General features: G+C 36.8%; 2 protein-coding genes and 1 long non-coding RNA gene across 4 annotated transcripts in view; 2 read left to right on the top strand and 1 right to left on the bottom strand.

Moving 5' to 3' along the window:
* The first annotated feature begins 979 nt into the window (after positions 1–979).
* Positions 980–12,193, top strand: LOC127948622 (DENN domain-containing protein 1B). Of its 2 annotated transcripts, XM_052545193.1 has the most exons (23): positions 980–1,147; positions 2,057–2,121; positions 2,472–2,515; positions 3,689–3,738; positions 3,830–3,949; positions 4,177–4,246; positions 4,331–4,411; positions 4,494–4,568; positions 4,816–4,869; positions 5,325–5,435; positions 6,050–6,150; positions 6,481–6,526; positions 6,623–6,724; positions 6,799–6,924; positions 6,996–7,097; positions 8,129–8,219; positions 8,304–8,344; positions 8,638–8,688; positions 9,075–9,119; positions 9,224–9,343; positions 10,167–10,255; positions 10,347–10,554; positions 11,055–12,193. In XM_052545193.1, exons 1-23 carry the CDS (start codon positions 1,131–1,133, stop codon positions 11,811–11,813), a joined length of 2,568 nt encoding a protein of 855 aa, XP_052401153.1. In that variant the 5' UTR covers positions 980–1,130; the 3' UTR covers positions 11,814–12,193. The 2 variants fall into 2 exon arrangements, with proteins under 2 accessions (XP_052401153.1, XP_052401154.1); XM_052545194.1 differs by lacking the exon at positions 4,494–4,568.
* A 129-nt stretch (positions 12,194–12,322) lies between these two features.
* LOC127948623 (uncharacterized) lies at positions 12,323–14,629 on the bottom strand. Its single transcript, XR_008152132.1, has 3 exons — positions 14,455–14,629; positions 13,295–13,352; positions 12,323–13,179 (listed from the first exon to the last, which is right to left on the bottom strand). It is a non-coding gene; the product is annotated as an uncharacterized LOC127948623 (long non-coding RNA).
* A 2,395-nt stretch (positions 14,630–17,024) lies between these two features.
* The window catches only part of LOC127948620 (complement C3), a 39,613-nt gene continuing 37,943 nt past the window's right edge, over positions 17,025–18,694 (top strand). The window contains exons 1-3 of the mRNA XM_052545191.1: positions 17,025–17,191; positions 17,267–17,462; positions 17,603–17,771. Of these exons, the coding sequence (XP_052401151.1) occupies positions 17,121–17,191; positions 17,267–17,462; positions 17,603–17,771 (436 nt within the window). The 5' untranslated portion in view covers positions 17,025–17,120. The remainder of the gene's footprint in view (positions 17,192–17,266; positions 17,463–17,602; positions 17,772–18,694) is intronic.

Raw genomic sequence — 18,694 nt, 5'->3', positions numbered from 1 at the left:
AGAATGTTAGGGGATAATGTTCTAATAATGTTATTAATAAATGTTTTTAGAGAACGTTATCCTATCTTTTGAGAGAATGTTCTGGGAACAACAATAAAACTACCCGCTAAAAAGATTGTTATAACAATCCATGGGAATCTTAGAACATTTGTTGAACAAAAAAAAATTCTAGCTGGGATATAAAGTCCCAAAGTCACCATTTTTTTTTTTTTTTTACTCTGAGGTCGAAAAGTGCTTCCACAAAAAGTTGAGAAATTAAATTGAGAATGCTCTCGGATATCATTGAGTCATAACCATTAAATAACAATGTACTCACATTCAGAAAACCGGACATCTTCTACAACTAAAATGATTTTCCTCCAGTAAACACTAGAGGGAATCATTTCGCACAAAACATTTGGTACCAAGAATTGGATGTGCATTCATTGCAATGACAATATTAGTTAAAGGAGCTGTATGAACAGGTGGTGTTTGTCTGAAAGAGTGTGTCTGTGTGAATAAGACAGTTTGCTCAACACATCCATGCTGATCCGTTTCATTGTTAGACAGAGAGAGAGAGAGAGAGAGAGAGAGAGAGAGAGAGAGAGAGAGAGAGCAAACACACAAGTATTGATGATGAGAGCATACAAACAGAGTGATGAGAAAGCACTGAAACCAATCCAGTGTTTCCTGTAACGTGCTTATGTGTTTTCAACCATCACTAGATGAAAGTGTGAGTTTAGCCTATAAAGTACAAACACATATTAGTGACAGGCCAGATAAAAATACTATAAAAGAGTAAGAACAACATGGAATAAAACTTTAAAATGAATATGTTTCTGAAACAAATCAACCTAAAGATTAGACTTGATCTACAAAAGGGCAAAATATTGTAGTTTTTACAGAGAATATGGATTGATAAAGTGGATATTATAGTGTCAATAGGCCAGTAAACATCATGTAGGTCACACCAAACACACACACACACACAGATCAGGAAGCTGTGAGCTAGTCGGCGGAACTGGCTGTTTGATGTGAGGATGTGTGTGTGCAGAAGTGTGCGTGTCGATGCACGTTAATAAAGGATTTAATGACTTCAGTCTGCTGACGCCCTGAACACCACCGAATGGGCCCTAACATTCAAGTGCATCATGGGCTCCAGGATAAAGTAAGAATCTCGCCGTTTTCTGTCGATTTCTCTCCATTTGCTCACTTTGTGGTCTGCTGCTTACTTCCTCTTCCTCACTCTGTCGTTCTCGGATGCGAGTCTTTCTATCATGTCACAATTGAATGAAAAAACTTAAAACTCATACAAAAACAGCAACATTTGGGGAGTTTTAAGTTGACATCTGCAGGAGAACAGATGGAGAGTTTGCACACTTTTCCACGCAGAAGCACCATCTCTCCCTGCTTCATTTCAGCCGGCTTGCGAAAATGCATAGCATCCTCAAAACGGCCTTAAGTCTGAATGTCACTGAATTAGAAAAATGTCAGCTCAAGCACCTCAGTGCACTTTTCTCCATCAGTCTCAGTGTGTTTGAATCAGCTGGGGTTCTGGTCATTTATTATAGATGTATGAAGTCAGTTCTCAAGTTCACTCAGGTGTGGAGAATCATTTTGAGTATCAACGTGTAACCATCTTCAGCACTACATCTATTGGTTTCTCATCTCTTGGGAGTGAAAAATAAAGAATATGATATCTCAACTCAATTGTAAATGGAGTCCAATTTTTTTTTTTTTTTTTTTTTTTTCTGAGAAACAACAGATCTGCCAAAACCTGCAATTAAAAATCTCAATTTGAACAGTTAGGATCGTGTCATTTGCATAACTCTATTTTAGACAGACGGCCGAGCTCATAACTGGAAATATGTTCTGTTGATGTGCTTCTAATTTAGTAGTCAACCACATCCTGCTCCACCAATGAAGCGCCGAAGAGCAGCAGAAAATGATTCAGAGCCGATCGCATTCAGTCGCTGGTCATTCTTACAATGTTAATGCTTCACACATCAGATGAGTGTAATATTTTTTGGCTGTTTTGTTATGATGACTGTTTTGTTCATGATTTTGTTGTTCTCAGAGAAAACCCTGAAAAAACATTCTACTGGTTCTTTCAAGCTTCATGCCCAATTGCCAGAGATAAAGGTGGGTACCACACACACACTGACTCCATGATGTAATAAACACACACTCTGAGAATGGCTCTTCCTGTCACATGGCTGAACTACAAAAACCACACATCAGGGCAGTTACCCACTCATCAGAATGAGAAAATTCAGAGGAACTATTTAGTATGCTGTGATCTGTTAATGGGTGAAAGGAAGCCCTCTGACAGTCTGAAGAGAGATGGGACTGACAGGTTCTGTGTGAGGTCTGGCTGAGCCGGACTGGTTACCCTGTGTGGCTAACTTTGACCTGACTTTAACCACATCCTCTAGTTGATAAAATTAACTGGTGTGACTGACTTGACGCAAGTGTGTTTTCTATATGAGTAGATCCTGCCGTGCTGTTTCAGTTCCCTGAAGACTTTAATGATGAGGTTAGTACTCGAGGATCACTGTGGCTCTTTCCTCCTGTTTTCATTTGATTTTCATTTGAAGAGTTCATATGCAAAAACAGATTACGCAGTTTTTAACCATGTTCAAAAATCATGTTTTTTCATTGTGCACGCCGATCAATCTCGATCAAACTGCAGTTGGGTTATTTTGATTAAGTAAAAGAAACACAAAAAAATATATCTAACTAACACAACTTTTCATTTTTTAAGAAATTTGTATTTTTATTTTTTGCAAATAAACAACTATAAATAAACACTATAAATAATCAGTTGCTTTAACAAATTGATGCACAAATAAATAAGTCAAGTTTTTACTTACCACAATGTACTAGTTACATTTTAGAATTGGGGAAAATTATAATAAAATAAATAAATAAATATAAATATAAAAAAGTAAAACATTTCTCAAATAAATACTTGCATAAATAAATGCATGAATAAAACAAATGCACAAATAAACTGAATAACCTAAATAAATAAAATAAATAGCTTCTGCTATTCATAATGTAATAGCTAAGTTTTAAGAAGAAGGAGAAGTTATAAATAATACATTTTATCTTTCATCAAAACATTATAACCATTTCCACTACTGCAGCAACTTTGCTTTTCTGGCAATGGCACTGAGGTAACCTGGCATTAATGTTAAATAATATTATTACAGGGAACAACATACAGACATTGTTTTAGTCTTTCTAAACTGATGTATAACGGTGATAGCAGTAGTTTAACAAATATTAACATAAATATAAAAGAGTTTAGAACAATAAATAAGGACCGATTTAAAATAGAGAAACTCTGGAGGGTGTCCACAATCCAAAACTCCCATTCGGGAATTAAATACCCACTTTTCATCATCCAGTAAAGTCTTGTTTCTTTCCTTTTACTTCAGAAATATCTCACATTATGCAAGTAAATGGTTTGTGAAGGAATATTTGCAGGTATATTGATTTTGAGGTGACTTCTCAGCAGATGCTCTTAAAAATAAAACATTCTTTATTGGCATTGATGATTCCATGAAGAACATTTAACATCCACTGAAACTTTCCATACTGCAAACGGTTCTTTATAGAATGGAAAATGATTCTTCAGTGGTATCGCTGTGAAAGCCTTGTTTTGGAAACTGTATTTGATGGTGTTTCTTCTATTCTCACACAGGAGTCTCTGAAGTGCTTGCCTCGCTTCTGCTTCCCTTATGACATAGAGAGGTGAAAACTATTCTTTCATTATTAAAGATGGTAGCTCAAGTCTTTTTACCGTTTATAACTGATTAACTGAGGCTGGTCGGGTGGTTGGCAGGGTGAAGGACACTGTTGCCGTGCAGCACTTCACATTCGTCCTGACTGATCTGGAAGGATGCCAGCGCTTTGGTTTCTGCAGACTCACGTCCAGCTCTCAGACCTGCTTGTGCATCCTCAGGTCTCCAAATACACCCCAAAATAAATGAGTGATGATTGATTCTCATTGATCAAGTCCCTTTATTTATTCACAGTCTGCTTCTCATGGCCACAATCATTTTCTTTCAATTTTCAGGTCTCATTATAAATGTACACTTTATACGTTTGAATAGTCAGCTGTAACTACAAATAAAACTCTTTACCAACTATCTGCCATGACTATAAAGAGCAGTTTCTCTCTCAACACAGTTATTTGCCCTGGTTTGAGGTCTTCTACAAACTTCTGAATAACCTAGCCGACTACTCAACGAAAGGACAAGTATGATTTTAACAGTCTCCCGATGATCTACATTAAAAAAGTCATTTATCTAATACCATTTCGTTCGTTTGAATGCCCTGCCAGACCAAGGAGATGAAAGAGCTGCTCTCGGCCCTCTACAAACACCCCGTGCCTCTGGTCAATGGCTCCATCACGCTGCAGATGGTAAGTGCTCATTGGCTAGTGGAAGTTCCGTTTATGACATCACGTGTGACATCACAATCAGGTTGGTGTGTTCTTCACTGAGGAAGGGAAGCTAATGATTGGAAGCCATATGTCTGGAATCTGTGGACACGCCCCTAAAGGGGAGGAGTCGGAGGGGGTGAGTCCCCGATCTGCATTAAAACCAGCCGACCGGACTAAACCTTCACTCCAGCTTCTAATAAATCCTAATACTATCCATAGTGTCCAAAACTAACCCTGGATCTCTAACAACGCTTAACTAAAACTTAATAAAAAATATGAACAAAGAATTAAACCAAAGGAACCTTGAGATCAGACTCACTCGAAGGCATCACTTTTATGGTTTTAAGTTGATATTTTCTGGATTAATGTTTCCTCCCCATCAGGTCCCATACTTCATCGCACCAGATCCCAAAGCCCTGCCCTCTATTCCAGAGAGTGTGAGTTCTATTCTTTCCATCCATTTTTTTTTGTATCCTCCACCATGTATCCTCGGTTCTTATACACTACTGGTCCAAAAAAAAAAAAAAAACTTTTAAATGTGCTTCTGATTGATTTGATCAGAAAATACAGTAAATTGGTAATATTGTGAAACACTATTTCAATATGAAATAACAGGTTTTTTTAATCATTCCAGACTTTAGTATCACGTGATCGTAAAAAACAAAATTGTCTAATATCAAGGTTTCCACAAAAATATTAAGCAGCACAATCATTAGTGTATATATATATACAGCAAATCTGCATATTAAAGGTATCTCTGAAGGATCATGGGACACTGAAGCCTGGAGTAACGATGCTGAAAATACAGCTGCGCATCACAGGAATCAATTACATTTCACAACATATTTTTTTTTTTCCCAATGTCTGACTGGTATGTCTGTCTGTGAATCAGAGGAACCTGACGGAGCTGGTGGTGGCGGTGGATGTGGGAAACCTGTTGCAGCTCTACGCCAGCATGTTATTTGAGAGACGGATCCTCATTTACTGCAGCAAACTCAGCACTGTGAGTTCAGCATGCCTTTGTGAATCAGAACTGAGACAGCTTTTGCAACTCTTGCAACAGTAGGGCATGAGTTTGATTTTCTAACGGAATGCAAGCATTGAAATTCATAGCTTGAATACAGTGTAATTCACTTTGGATAAAAACAGATCATTCCATTTACAAACGGTTATTTCAAGTGCTTTATGCCACAACAAGCACATTACAAATCATTGCTTCGATGTCCATTTGAGAACTGCATACATACTGTGGTGTGCTGTTTCACACCAACCAAACAAACCAAAAATGGTTGAATGGATTTGCTTCCTTGTCTCAAACCCTAGTGTGAAAACGCCGTAACACGTAACTAGGAGTGGCATAATGACCTTACACAAGACAAATCACAGTTCCTGTCCCAACCAGCTGCACCACATTGTTTGGTTTCTATTCCAAAAATCATTTAAATGTGCTCTGATTGGCTGAGAATTAGTCATTTGATGTGGCGTGCTCCTCTTTCACTGAGGGCAGATAAGTCCCTTGACACTAAGAATGTCTTGTGTTGCATCTTGTCAGGAGGCAGCTTCATTAAAATAATGCACCAGACTTCAATTAACTGTTGTGTGTGTGTGTGTGTTCAGCTGACGGCCTGCATACACGCGTGTAACGGGATGCTGTACCCCATGTACTGGCAGCACATCTTCATCCCAGTGCTGCCTCCTCATCTGCTGGACTACTGCTGGTGAGACGGGATATTATTAATGCATTAAAATAACCTAACTTAATAAAAGTAATACATTTCTTTTTATTCTTTCTTTTATTTTATGTATCCTTTTTTTAAACAAATTATTATTTATTGTGCTTAAGAATGACAGCCTTTAAATTAAAGGGGTTAAAAACCACCTAGGCTAGAAAAATGTCTTCAAAAAATAAGAAATGCTAACAAAAAATCAAGACAGATGCTCGCTGACTGTTGACCTCCGGCTTGGTGTGTCCCGGCCTTAAAACAGTGCAGATACAACCTGTCCTGTGTGAATGCTGCCTAATTTCATCTCACATTTACCGTTTTTAGTGCTCCGATGCCGTACCTCATTGGAATTCACTCCAGCCTGGCGGAGGTATGTCACTTCCCTCGTCCCATGGTTTTCTTTCACAGCGGCACCTGGTCACAAACACTCACCCTGCGGCTCTGTCTGTGTGTTTGTGTGTGGCAGAGAGTGAAGAGTCGAGCTCTGGAGGACGTGGTCATACTGAACGTGGACACCAACACCCTGGAGTCGCCCCACGAGGACCTGAAAAAGATCCCGGCTGATGTGGTGAGACTCTTTGCCTCCGCGCAGATCTCTGACTCACGGAGGACGAAGGTTTACGGTGAACTCTGTCGCTGCAGGTTGCAGGACTGAAGGTCAGGCTGAAGAGACAGGCGGCGTCTCCTGGGTCAGGGGTCGCACACGCTTTCCTCCGAGCCCAGGCTCTGCTGTTCGGAGGATACAGGGATGCCTTACAGTCGCCTGCTGTGAGTGACACACATTCACGACAAAACATTACCTAGAGCTCTATAAAAGCTTACTCTCTCGTATGTTGAAGGAAGGGCCGGTGGTCTTCTGCAATGAGCTGTTTCTCAGTCACAAGTCTCAAAGCATGCGGGAGTTTCTGGAGAGCGCGGTCCACCTGCAGTGTTTCAAAGAGGTAACAGCAAACACATAAACGCAACCGAGGCAAGACTCTACAGACGAAAGCTTTTTTTATTTCATCCAGTGTCAATTCTGAGGGCTGCTTTGCTTCTATGAGTATAATATCTTATTTCAGACAAGTGGGGGAAAAGCTAAATACACATTTACTTTTTCTATTTGTATCTGCAGATTTAAACTAAAGTTCATATATTTAAAGGCTTTTTTTTAGTAGTTACTAAAACTAAAACCAGGTAACAAATGTAATCTTTTCTCATTTTAGTTTAACTTCAAGTACTAAAATAACTAAAACTGGAATAAAAAATGGGTAGTGCTTTATTTTATGCTGTCCTTGTTACATGTTACATGCACTTACTATAATGATAACAATAAATTATGAATAATTGCATGAAACTAACCCTAACCATATAGTAACTACAAGTAGCTGATTAATATTACTTAGTACTTTAATATATAATTATATCGTATCAAGAACACCAAAAAGTGTATTTAATCAGTAAAAAGTGATTAAAAGGGGGAAAATCCCCCTTGTAAAATCCTTTAAAAAACGTACAGTTAATGAAACAAGAATTGTGAGCCCGGGCTTATTAAAAGCTCATATTTCTGTTCTGGAAATGTGTGCATATTGGCACACATTAAATTAGATAGTGCCTCATTTGCATATTTAAACATTTCAGAAATTTTGTAATACAAAACAATCGTCTTAATGTGCTATGAAGAATTTACTGAAGAAGTATGGTGAAATATTTTAGTTAAATCCACCTACAACTAAAAATCATCTTCTCACCCTAACATCGTTCCAAAACCATTTGACTACCTTTTACTTGTGGAGGCTGTTCATAGAGATGTTTTGAAGAATGTTCATGCTGCTCAATGAGGTCTAATGATATTAACCAATGGCATTTAGTGCCTTCCCAGTCTTAAACATCCAGAAAACCAATGGCATTTAAGTTTCACAGCAGAGGATTTTAAGAATAACCGTGGCACAGCTGTATTGTTTCTCCCATTATCATGTCATGATGTTCTCAGTTTATCGATGGCCGGCTGAAAATACTTGACCAGGGCAAAGAGCCGGATGACATGTTTGAAGAAGAGGTGCTTCAGTGTGGTGCTTCATCTGGTGCGTGTTTACATTCCTCACAGAATCAGACTTGTTTGTTAGTTTGATCATTTTAACACCTCTTCTGATTGTGATCCCTCTCAGGTGGCTCTAAACTGCGACGGCAGTGGGTGGGAAATTTAAAGGTACATTTTACTCATACAGGAAATATAACTCTGGAAGACAACCATACTATTCTTATGATATCTGCAGTATGCATACAGTGCACATTATTTTCAGTATACACAGATTACGTACACGTTCTTGTACAGTAATGTTCAGTTTACAGCAGAGCATGTTTGACCCTCCGTTTCCTGTCAGACAAATAAACTAGAATGGACATCAAATTTGTTTTGTTTTTCTTTATAACTCATAGTTGACTTACAAAAGCTGTTTTTACACAAAACTAGATTAAAAAAGCTACTTTCTCTTTGCACAGAAAGGGGGTGGAGCTCTGATTGTGACATGGAAGACTACAGCGAGCAAAGCAGTGAGTATTTAGACAGTACTGTTCAAAAGATTGGGCTCGCTAAGATTATTATTATGTTGAAAGAATAATTTTCTCTGCTGACCAAAAAGCTGCATTTACAGTATCTGAAAAAAAAGCATGGTAAAAAGAGTACTATCGTAAAATATAATTACAATTCGAAATAATGTACAAATTACCATACAATAAAGGAAAACATTTATTTAAAATAGATATATTTTAAATGTCTTTACTGTAACTTTTCATTTAGTCTATGTTGAACATTGATTCATTTAAAGAAATCATAAATCATATGTTTAACAATCTCATTCATTTGTAATGTGCTGTTGTGCATTATTAAATATTACATGAATACGTTCTTGCATGACATAATACTCTTTACATCTCAGACCAAACACCACAGATTGGGGCTGAAAAACCTCCTCTCATCAAAGGTGAGTTTATTTTCCTTATATTGCATATGCTTCCTCTGTGTGTACTAAATATGTGATTTAACGCACATTTCTGTCTGTTAATGTTTAATTGTTGGCACTTTCAGGACCAAAGTGAAGCTCATAAGCTACAGAGGGGCGGGTCTGTGTGTGAACCGCACACGTATCGCCTCATCCAATCAGACTGCCTTCAGAATCGCCTACCAATCACACAGCACTTTGGCCGGGTGAGTCACACCTGAGGGCATCCAAACTAACACAGAAATTATATTTATAAAGCAAAACCATAGGTGGAAAGTCCAGGGACCAAAGAGTAAAAGTCCTGCCATATTTTTGCTCCACCCATGAACTCAGCAGCTGAATTCACCAGAGGAACCAATCTTAATTTAATTAGTCACTTAATTATCTCATTTAATTTAAACTCAAGACTAGTTTGTGACTTGGAAGGAATGACTTTGTTTCCTCCTCTGATGAAATCAGCTGCTGAGTTTTATCCAATAAAATTAGCAATATTGTGGAATATTATTAACATTTCAAAGAACTGTTTTCTGTGTGAATGTATTGAAAAATGTAATTTATTCCTGTGATCAAAGCTAAATTTTCAGCAACTTTACTCCAGGCTTCAGTGCCACATGATCCTTCAGAAACCATTCTAATATTTTGATTTAGTGCTCAAGAAATGTCTGATTTTTATCAATGTTGAAAACAGTTGTGTTGCTTCATATTTTTGTGGAAACCCTTATATATTTCAGAATTCTTTAATGAATAATAATAAATAAAAAAAATCTTTAAATGAACAGCATTTATGAGAGACATAAATATTTTATAACATTATACATGTCTTCACTTTTGATCAATTTAGTGCAACCTTGTTGAATAATATCTCTTTTTTTTTTTTTTTTACTGACTACCATATACTGTGTACTGGATTAATGAATATAATTGATGCAGTTTGGCTCCACCTTGTGTTCAACCATAACACAACAGATTCACTTTACTTTGTAAATATGGTTCGTTTTTCAATACTCTCTATGTTACTTTGTGTCTCAGTCTCGACCACGCCGGCCGACACGCAAGCATCCCAGCCACCAGGGCAATGAACAACAGACAGAGGATGACAACACCAGCTATGAAGACAGGTGAGATGAGAGAACACAGGTGCATGGATGACTTGCTGTTTTTTTTTTTTTTTTTTTTTTTTTTTTTTTAACAATGCATTTCCCTGTTCAGTGTAACAGAATGTCCTGAGCAGTGCTCTGGCACCAGCGACTTACAGGAAGAGGATGATCTCTCTCTCTTGGCCGACCCGGAGGAGATGGACCTGCTCGGGGAGATCTTCGACACGCTGAGTTCCCAGAGCTCCAGAGAGCCAGGTTTACTGTACGGCACACGCAGCCTCGACCTCTTCAGCTCCGACAGCAGTGACTTCATCTCACATGTAAGGCCTGGATCCTCTCACACATTACATTTAAAGTTTCAAGCCAGAACTATTAATATATATTACAAAACAAAATTACTTCATTCAAATATAGGAGACATATTAATGAGACTGAATCAGTTAGAGATAATTGTATCTACATAATTGTAGCATAATTTTGGATAAAATGTCAACAGCATAATAAGGCTTATTTTAAAGTCCAAACTTTCATTTCCAATTTTTTTTTTTTTTTTTTTTTTTCTAAAAGGTTAAATAAAGGAAGCCATTAGTGATACACCATAAGGGTTAAATACTTAATGACTAAAATGTAAAAAGTAATAATTTCAAACATATTTAAGGTGAACTGAGGAAATAAGATGGCTTTGCTGGATGAAAATAACATGATCAAGAAAGACTTCACTAGTTAACTGAATTAGTGTCAGTCTTACCTGACTGCTCTTTTGAAAACTTTTTGAAATGGTGGGAAAGGCCACACTCTCACAATTTAATTTCTCTTTCAGAAGAGTCTGGCCAACCCAAGTCAGGAGAGTCTAAGTCTCTCTTTTGGAAACAGCGAAAGTCTTGTGAGCTGGGAGGAGGAGCTTGAGGAGGGGCCTGCTGGCGAGGGGGAGGGGCCTGCTGACGAAGGGGAGGAGCCTGATGTCCTGATTGACAGGCCGGAAAATGAGATTAACGAATTAGAGAAGGATTTGACCGAGTTAGGGGAAAATCTGTGTTCAGATTTACAAATTCTAGAAGATGCTTCTCTGGATCCTGAAGTTGGTTCTGAGGAGGAGCGAAAGGACGCCTGGCCGAACAATGATGGACAAATGAATGGATCAGTGGAGGAAAGCTTGGAAACCGAGACAGTAGTTACAGAGAGGACAGAGATGCAACCTGACAAAGAACTTCAGAAAGAGCTTAAAATGACAAATGTTTTCGGCCCAAACGGACCAACAAATGAAGGAATTATCTCCACAGATTCTCACAATGTAAAGATAGACAAAAAAGAAGAGCTAGATAAGAAGAGCACTGAACCTCTATCGCCAAACATTTCGTCTACCGTAGCTCTGTTCCAGTCCTCGGCTGACTCTTCTGGTTCCCGAGGGTGGGATAAATCTCTAAAAGCTCCCATCAGGTCCCAAAAAATCAATGTGGGATCAATGACGGGCCTGCAGACTGAAGTACAAAGTCTGAAAGAGCCTGTTTCATCAACACCAGAAGAACAAACCCAGGCTCCCGTAAAGGTCTCAGAGCTGAAGAAGAGATTTGAACATTAGCTCATCACAAACCAAGCATACTGAAGCAAAAACTATACTGAAAAGACTTTTTAAGATTGTCAATTACAAGTCTAATGAAACAACACTTGAACCCCATTTTGATTCTGGTGAGGCAACATTGCCGAGTCAAGTTCGAGTTCGGCGTTTCATACTGAACTTTGAGATTGTGGAAGTTTTTTTGTCTCATGTACCTGTTGGTTAAAACTCAATGCTGACATCATGTAATAAAGTCGATTTAAAGGCAATGCAAGTTATATCGCTTGCATTAAAGTAAATCAGGCTGATTTTACCTTTCATTGTAGCTAAATGCATTATGTTATTAAAATAAACTGATAAATGCACCGATTCTGACCAATAAAGAAAGTCCGGTACTTTTTTTATCCAAATGTATTTAATAATTTATAAAACAAAATACCCTTATCAGAGATTACAAAGCACTATGCTGCTAACTCAGAGCAAACACTGACACAGTCAAAACCAAAATCTCTCGAATGAAACTGAGGACAAGGTTGTTTACTCACAGATGCATTTTAATTAATCATACACAGTCACTTCATCACGTTAGGATCAAAAAATATGGATGTGTTACAGATATTACAGAAATGCTAATCTAATACAAAACAACATTTGTGCAGTATATATTTTTCTCTCCAAAAAAAATACAAATAAACAAAATAAATTACCTGCACCATAACATTCACATTTAAGCCATTTAAAGTATTCAGTATTACAATGGTAAACTATTTTGGAGGTAAAGCTGCCATGTGGCTCCTTCATAAAGACTCTCAGGTGAGTAAACAAAGTACAGGTGAAGTCAAACTTTGGCTCTCCTTGTAAACCATTCTGGCTTCTATTTTATTTTTGATGAATGCACTTCCTATTGTCTTCAGTTATCCCAAGTGTGATCCCAAGTGTGATAGCAAAACCTCTTCATGCATACTTGAATGGATTTGTCAGCATTAGCAGTGCATTGTGAAGTGAAAGCATTCTCGCCATTCTTTCAAAAATGTCAGATGAATACCCACCACCACTTCATAGGTTCTCCATCCATGATCCTTCACTTGGTTGTCAGGACTGCACACGTGTGTGGACTCCACATAAATATCAATATTAAGTTACAATGAAAGTTCTGTGGTGGGCTTTCAGCATCGTTCAGATCAGTCTCTCCTCTTTGGGCAGCGGGAGAGCGAGCCCGGGTCTCTCGGCTCTGTGGTTCCTGGCCTGTTTGCGCTCCTCCGCACCGGGCTGGTATGATCCCTCCATCTTCTGCCTCTTACGGAGGACGCACGAGAACAGAACCAAGACCAGAGCCAGCAGGAACAACACCGGCATGAACAGGGCCGACGCGCTCTCCAAACTCATGATGCTCCTAACAGGCACATGTGAACACAAACACACACTGAGAATATCTGTGTGACTGTCCGTTCAAGAAGACACAAGATGTGAGTATCCGCATGTGTGTGTGTGTGTGAGCAAAGTACCTGGTTAATTGTGACTACACAGTGGTCACGCTTTTACATTTTGGAAGGGAACTTTAACCTAGTGGAGGAGGAAGATAAAAGCAAGAGGTAAATTCCTAGAGTTCACAAACACATTCTCAGATGAGAAGATCATTTCAAAAGAGTCTACTGTTCGGCTGTGGACTGACGGGGTTAATTATTAGTCTCGAAGAACACTAACATACAACTAACTACAAGGACATCCACAAAAAAACACATAACACACAGCTGAACTCACTGTGAAGCCGTACCAAAGCTGTATGGCTTTCAGTAAATGAACTAAACTGGTGTCCTTAACTAATTTTGACTCTGAAAGACCTGTAAATACAGCACATGATGCTATTTACTAATGTTGTTTTTCTGAAAACGTCAGTGTTTATTCATTTTAACAAGTATAATTCTTCAAAACAAGTCACACAGACAGAATTTACTTTTTGGGGGGGTAAACACACACACACACACACACACACACAAAGAAGCATAAATGCAGCATAAGAAAATGTTGGTCCCTATCAGGATGGTGATGTTTATATATTTTTAATAAATTATAGTCAAACAGTAAGTGTTAAACTATAAGCTATATATTGTTTTTCTTTCTTTCACATTTCAGGAGTAAAAAAGTCAACAAGACTAACAAACTATTAAATTACAACAACAACTGACGTATATAAATTACATAATGACCACAAGTGGTGTTTTCAGAGCTTAACCAGCTTTCTAAAGTGAGTCCTGGTGAATTCATACACAAACAAGATTTAATTTACAAAACTATATCCAACATGTCTCCTGAGATTTATAACGAACTATTTAAGATCCTAAGAAACAAAGGTTAATTTAGACATACCTCACATTACATCCCTCAAGCACGATAATACCAGGGTATTCTTCAATACACTGCCGAACTATACACCTAGTTGCTTTATATGGAACTTTCGTTACTGATGATCAATTCTTCACAGATTATTTAAATTCCGAGTTTGGAAGTCATGTACTAAGCAAGCAGCGGCTGGGTTGGAGTGAGGTGAGCTTTATCAGATGAGTCAGTCAGTCAGTCAGTCACGGAATGCCGGTGGAGAAGCCGGTTTGACGAGCTGCTTTCAAAACACGAACAACCACCCGACTGAAAGAGAAACTCAGCTTACCTGAGAAACTGATGTGTTTCCCGCGGATGAACTGTTATTGTGATTATTTTTCAGTCTCAAAAGATCAAGACCGCAGCGTCCAAGCGAAGAACGCGAGGCAGTCGCTTTTCTTTTTCATCCACGCGCTCATGACAGCTGCTCTCTCACCTGCGTCCGGAAGCGCGTCAACTCGCTCTACCTGTTCCTCTCACGAAACTCTTTGTCCAAAGCGCGCGTTCACACTAACTCATCCCTAAATTGCCTACATCACTTACAGAATAATAATAATAATAATAATAATAATAATAAATTATTATTATTCAAAATATAGTTAACTTCAAAATGAATATCAAATGGGAGACCTGTTGTAGGTTAGCAGACATGAAGTTGACATTAATGATTATTATTATTATTATTTATTTACTTTTATTTTATTTATTTTTTTTCAGGTTTCATCTTTTGCTGTAATAGTTGTAATGGACTCTTTGCATTGGTAGAACCATTGAATTATTATAAGTTGATAATTTACTTATATATTCAATCTCATAAAGTGAAAAATTTATTAAAAAATTAAATGTCAATATAATTATCATCATAGCAAAGTTTTTTAAAGGGCTATACAAATCCTGATAACTTTAAGTGTTTATTTAGTGATACTGACCAGCACAGTGTTTTTGTGAGGGTCAGCTCATTAATATAGTGAAATCATAGCATTAAGCTATCTATATAGGCTATATATATATAGTACGGACCAAAAGTTTGGAAACATTACTATTTTTAATGTTTTTGAAATAAGTTTCTTCTGCTCATCAAGCCTGCATTTATTTGATCAAAAATACAGAAAAAATGTAATATTGTGATATATTATTACAATTTAAAATAATTGTTTTTAAATTGATTATACTTTAAATTATAATTTATTCCTGTGATAACTGTCTTTTTGACTTTTTATTCTAACTATATTTTATTTTTGCTGTTTTTATGTGAATTTTTGTTTGTCACTGTTGTTGAGATTCATATTCTGACTCTTATTATCTGTGTGTGCCTAAAATTAAAACTCTATAAAAAAAAAAAAAAAAAAAAAAAAAAAATTCTGAATAACACAATCACAAGAGATGCCTACAAAATGTATAGAAAATACAGACTATTTAGTTGTGGAATCAAAGCTTTTAAAAAAGTTACAATCAAAAAGAAGAGAATGTAAATTAGCTCAATGATTAAGGTCAAGCAATGATTATATTAAAACATAATTATCACCATTCGATGATTTTTGCTCTTGGCAAGATCCCAACTAAAGCAAACACTGATCACTATAATGGTGACACACAAATTGTGATTTTCTCGTTTGGTGAGTCTGCTTGTTAACATCAGGTGTCTCCAATGGTCAATCATAACTCAATTAACTTCTTAATTATCTCATTAACTTCAACTCTGCTTCAGTGTTACTTTTAACACTGCTCCAGTGTTTATATGAGTCCACACTCAGAGTGTTAAATTAACACTGGAGATTTTGCTGTGTGTGTGTGTGTGTATATATATATATATGTATATATATATATATATATATATATATATATATATATATATATATATATATATATATATATATATATATATATATAGGGCTCATAAAAGCACATAATAAAAATGCTACAGTTGTTTGTTAAAGATGTTTAACAAAATGTTTACTCACTTCTCCTCTACTGACAGTGACATTCTCACTGGAGCAACCTGAGATTAGAAAGACCCACTTTCCTAATTATTGTTAACATTTATTTGAATAAAAAAGTAATAATAACGTGTATATGAATTCTAGAGGAAAGATGATGTTGTTAGTCAAGTTAAAATTTGTTCAGCAAATCTCATTTAAGCACAGCTTACAACACCACCATCATTTTTATTGACAATTTAGGCCTTCTGTTCAATAGTTCTCTGGATCCCTAAAAGATCAACAGAGCAGCTGCCAATTTACCAAAGGTTGAATTTACCCAACAAGTGTAATCATTTACAGGAAATCATTCTGATTCTTAAAGCAACTGAAATTAATTATTCAAGCTCTTTATAAGTCTCCTGTCTGTTACACAAAACTACACTCAGTTCCACAACATTTTGACATCACAACATTTATTTAATATTCCGTAGGTCATTATGGAAAGTGCGATGCATTTCAGACATACAGTTTACATTTTGTTCTGTAAAAAAATAATTAGGGAATTGTATTATTTAGGACTTTTGGAATGCAAACGTATTCATGTAAAACAGACAGTTATGCCTCTAGTTCAGTACATTTGTGAGCTGCAAGCATAATAGTCTGAATATGTAATTGTTTGGTTTCATGTGCATATGGGTTGCATAATAACATACATAATAAATAAGATAAAACAATAGTATTAATGTGATTAAATAATATTAGGAGACATTTAAATTATATAGGGATGCACAGCTTCATCACTTAGTTTTTTTTTTTTTATTTGTTTTTCTCACACACACGCAAAAAAAATAGCAATAAACAATATTGTATACGATGACTGGAGATCCACCCCTTCCCAAATGTGTTGCCTAATCGCCATGATGGGAAGAGGAGTGACAAACAGAGAGAACAGTTTGGACTCAGGGTCGTGGAGGCAGGTATAAATCTGAGCTACTGCGGGTTCACAGACACTCACAGAAAGAGACACACAGTCAGGATGGAGGTGAAGCTACTACTTCTGACTGTGGTTCTTCTCTCCTCACCGCTTCTCACACTATGTCAACCGCTGTGAGTATCAAACACTGTTTGTTCATGGAGGCATTAATTGATCTGTTCTCAAATGCTCTGATTTTATATCCTCAGATTTGTTCTGTCAGCTCCTAACTTGCTGAGGGTGGGCTCCTCTGAGAAAGTGTTTGTGGAGGCTCAGGATTACACTGGAGTAGCTTTTGAAGTGAAGATCATAGTTAAGAACCACCCCAAAAAAGACAAGGAGATACTGTCTCGATCAGTGAGACTGACTCCAGAGAACAACTTCCAAATCCTTGAAGATATAAAGGTGACATCACTTTGATATACCTTTTTACTTGTGTTGGCATATATGTGATGTCTCTTGTACGGTTTAAACTATTTGATTTGTAAAATGCCTTTTAATTTGTTCTAAACTGGCAGGGGACTAATTCATTTCCCGTTGTTTAGATCCCTGATGATCAGGACTACTTCTCCGACGATCCTCTGGAGAAGCAGTATGTGTATCTACAAGCTCAGTTTCCATCCACCATTCTGGAGAAAGAGGTCCTGCTCTCATTCCAGTCTGGATATATTTTTGTACAAACAGACAAACCCATCTACACCCCTGCTAGCACAGGTATGATTAAGTGATAGCATTTTTTTATGTATATATAAATATAGAGAGCATTAAAGGGATACACAGCAAAATCCCCAGTGTTAATTTAACACTCTGAGTTAGGACTCATATAAACTCTGAAGCAGTGTTACAACACTGAATCGGAGTTGAAGTTAATGAGGTAATTAAGAAGTTAATTGAGTTATGATTGAGCATTATTAAAGACACCTGATGTTAACAAGCAGAATCACCAAACCAGAAAATCACAATTTGTGTATCACCATTATAGTGATCAGTGTTTGTTTTAGTTGGAATCTTGGCTTGTGATAAATAAAATATATTTAGAATAAAATGTTACAATGACAATTCAGTTCATAATTTATTCATGCCGCAATACATGATGGGAGCCATGGATAAATTTTTATTGGCTACAACATGCTTTTTTTTTGATGGTCACCATTGTAGTAATGCTCACGTTAATTATTGATGTCTGTGTGTCTAGGCTAAATATATATATATATATATATATATATATAAGGGCTGTCAAATGATTAAAATGTTTAATCAAATTAATCAGAATTTTCAGTGGATTAATCATGATTAATCACTATTTGCAACTACACCTGAATCCTAACCATTTTTTTTTCTGAAATGCATACCAAAAGATAAATAACAGGACACAGATACATAATTTTCATGTATTGATTCATCAATATGTGGTTCTTTTTTTCTGGATTTCAAAAGTTTAACATTTACTTAGATCAAATTTACCTGAGCACTATATCAAACCATGCCATTTAACTACAGATAGTGTAAGAGTTTTAGGTGAACCAGTGGTTAAATATAGCCACATATCTATGAAATTATGCATAGAGAAACTCAAAAGAATGAACTCAGAAACACAAACATGCGCCCTCTGCACTCTGGGCACACTTTTGGGAGGT

The sequence above is a fragment of the Carassius gibelio genome, chromosome B1 (genome assembly GCF_023724105.1).
Source record: "Carassius gibelio isolate Cgi1373 ecotype wild population from Czech Republic chromosome B1, carGib1.2-hapl.c, whole genome shotgun sequence".
NCBI classification, from domain to species: Eukaryota; Metazoa; Chordata; class Actinopteri; order Cypriniformes; family Cyprinidae; genus Carassius; species Carassius gibelio.
The sequence above is the reverse complement of the archived record's forward strand: the minus strand, read 5'-3'. Positions and strand labels throughout refer to the sequence as shown.

Coding starts and splice junctions, on each gene's coding strand:
- LOC127948622 (XM_052545193.1), top strand. Junction 8,689..9,074: donor AGACTACAGCGAGCAAAGCA/GTGAGTATTTAG, acceptor TTTACATCTCAG/ACCAAACACCACAGATTGGG. Junction 9,120..9,223: donor AAAACCTCCTCTCATCAAAG/GTGAGTTTATTT, acceptor TGGCACTTTCAG/GACCAAAGTGAAGCTCATAA.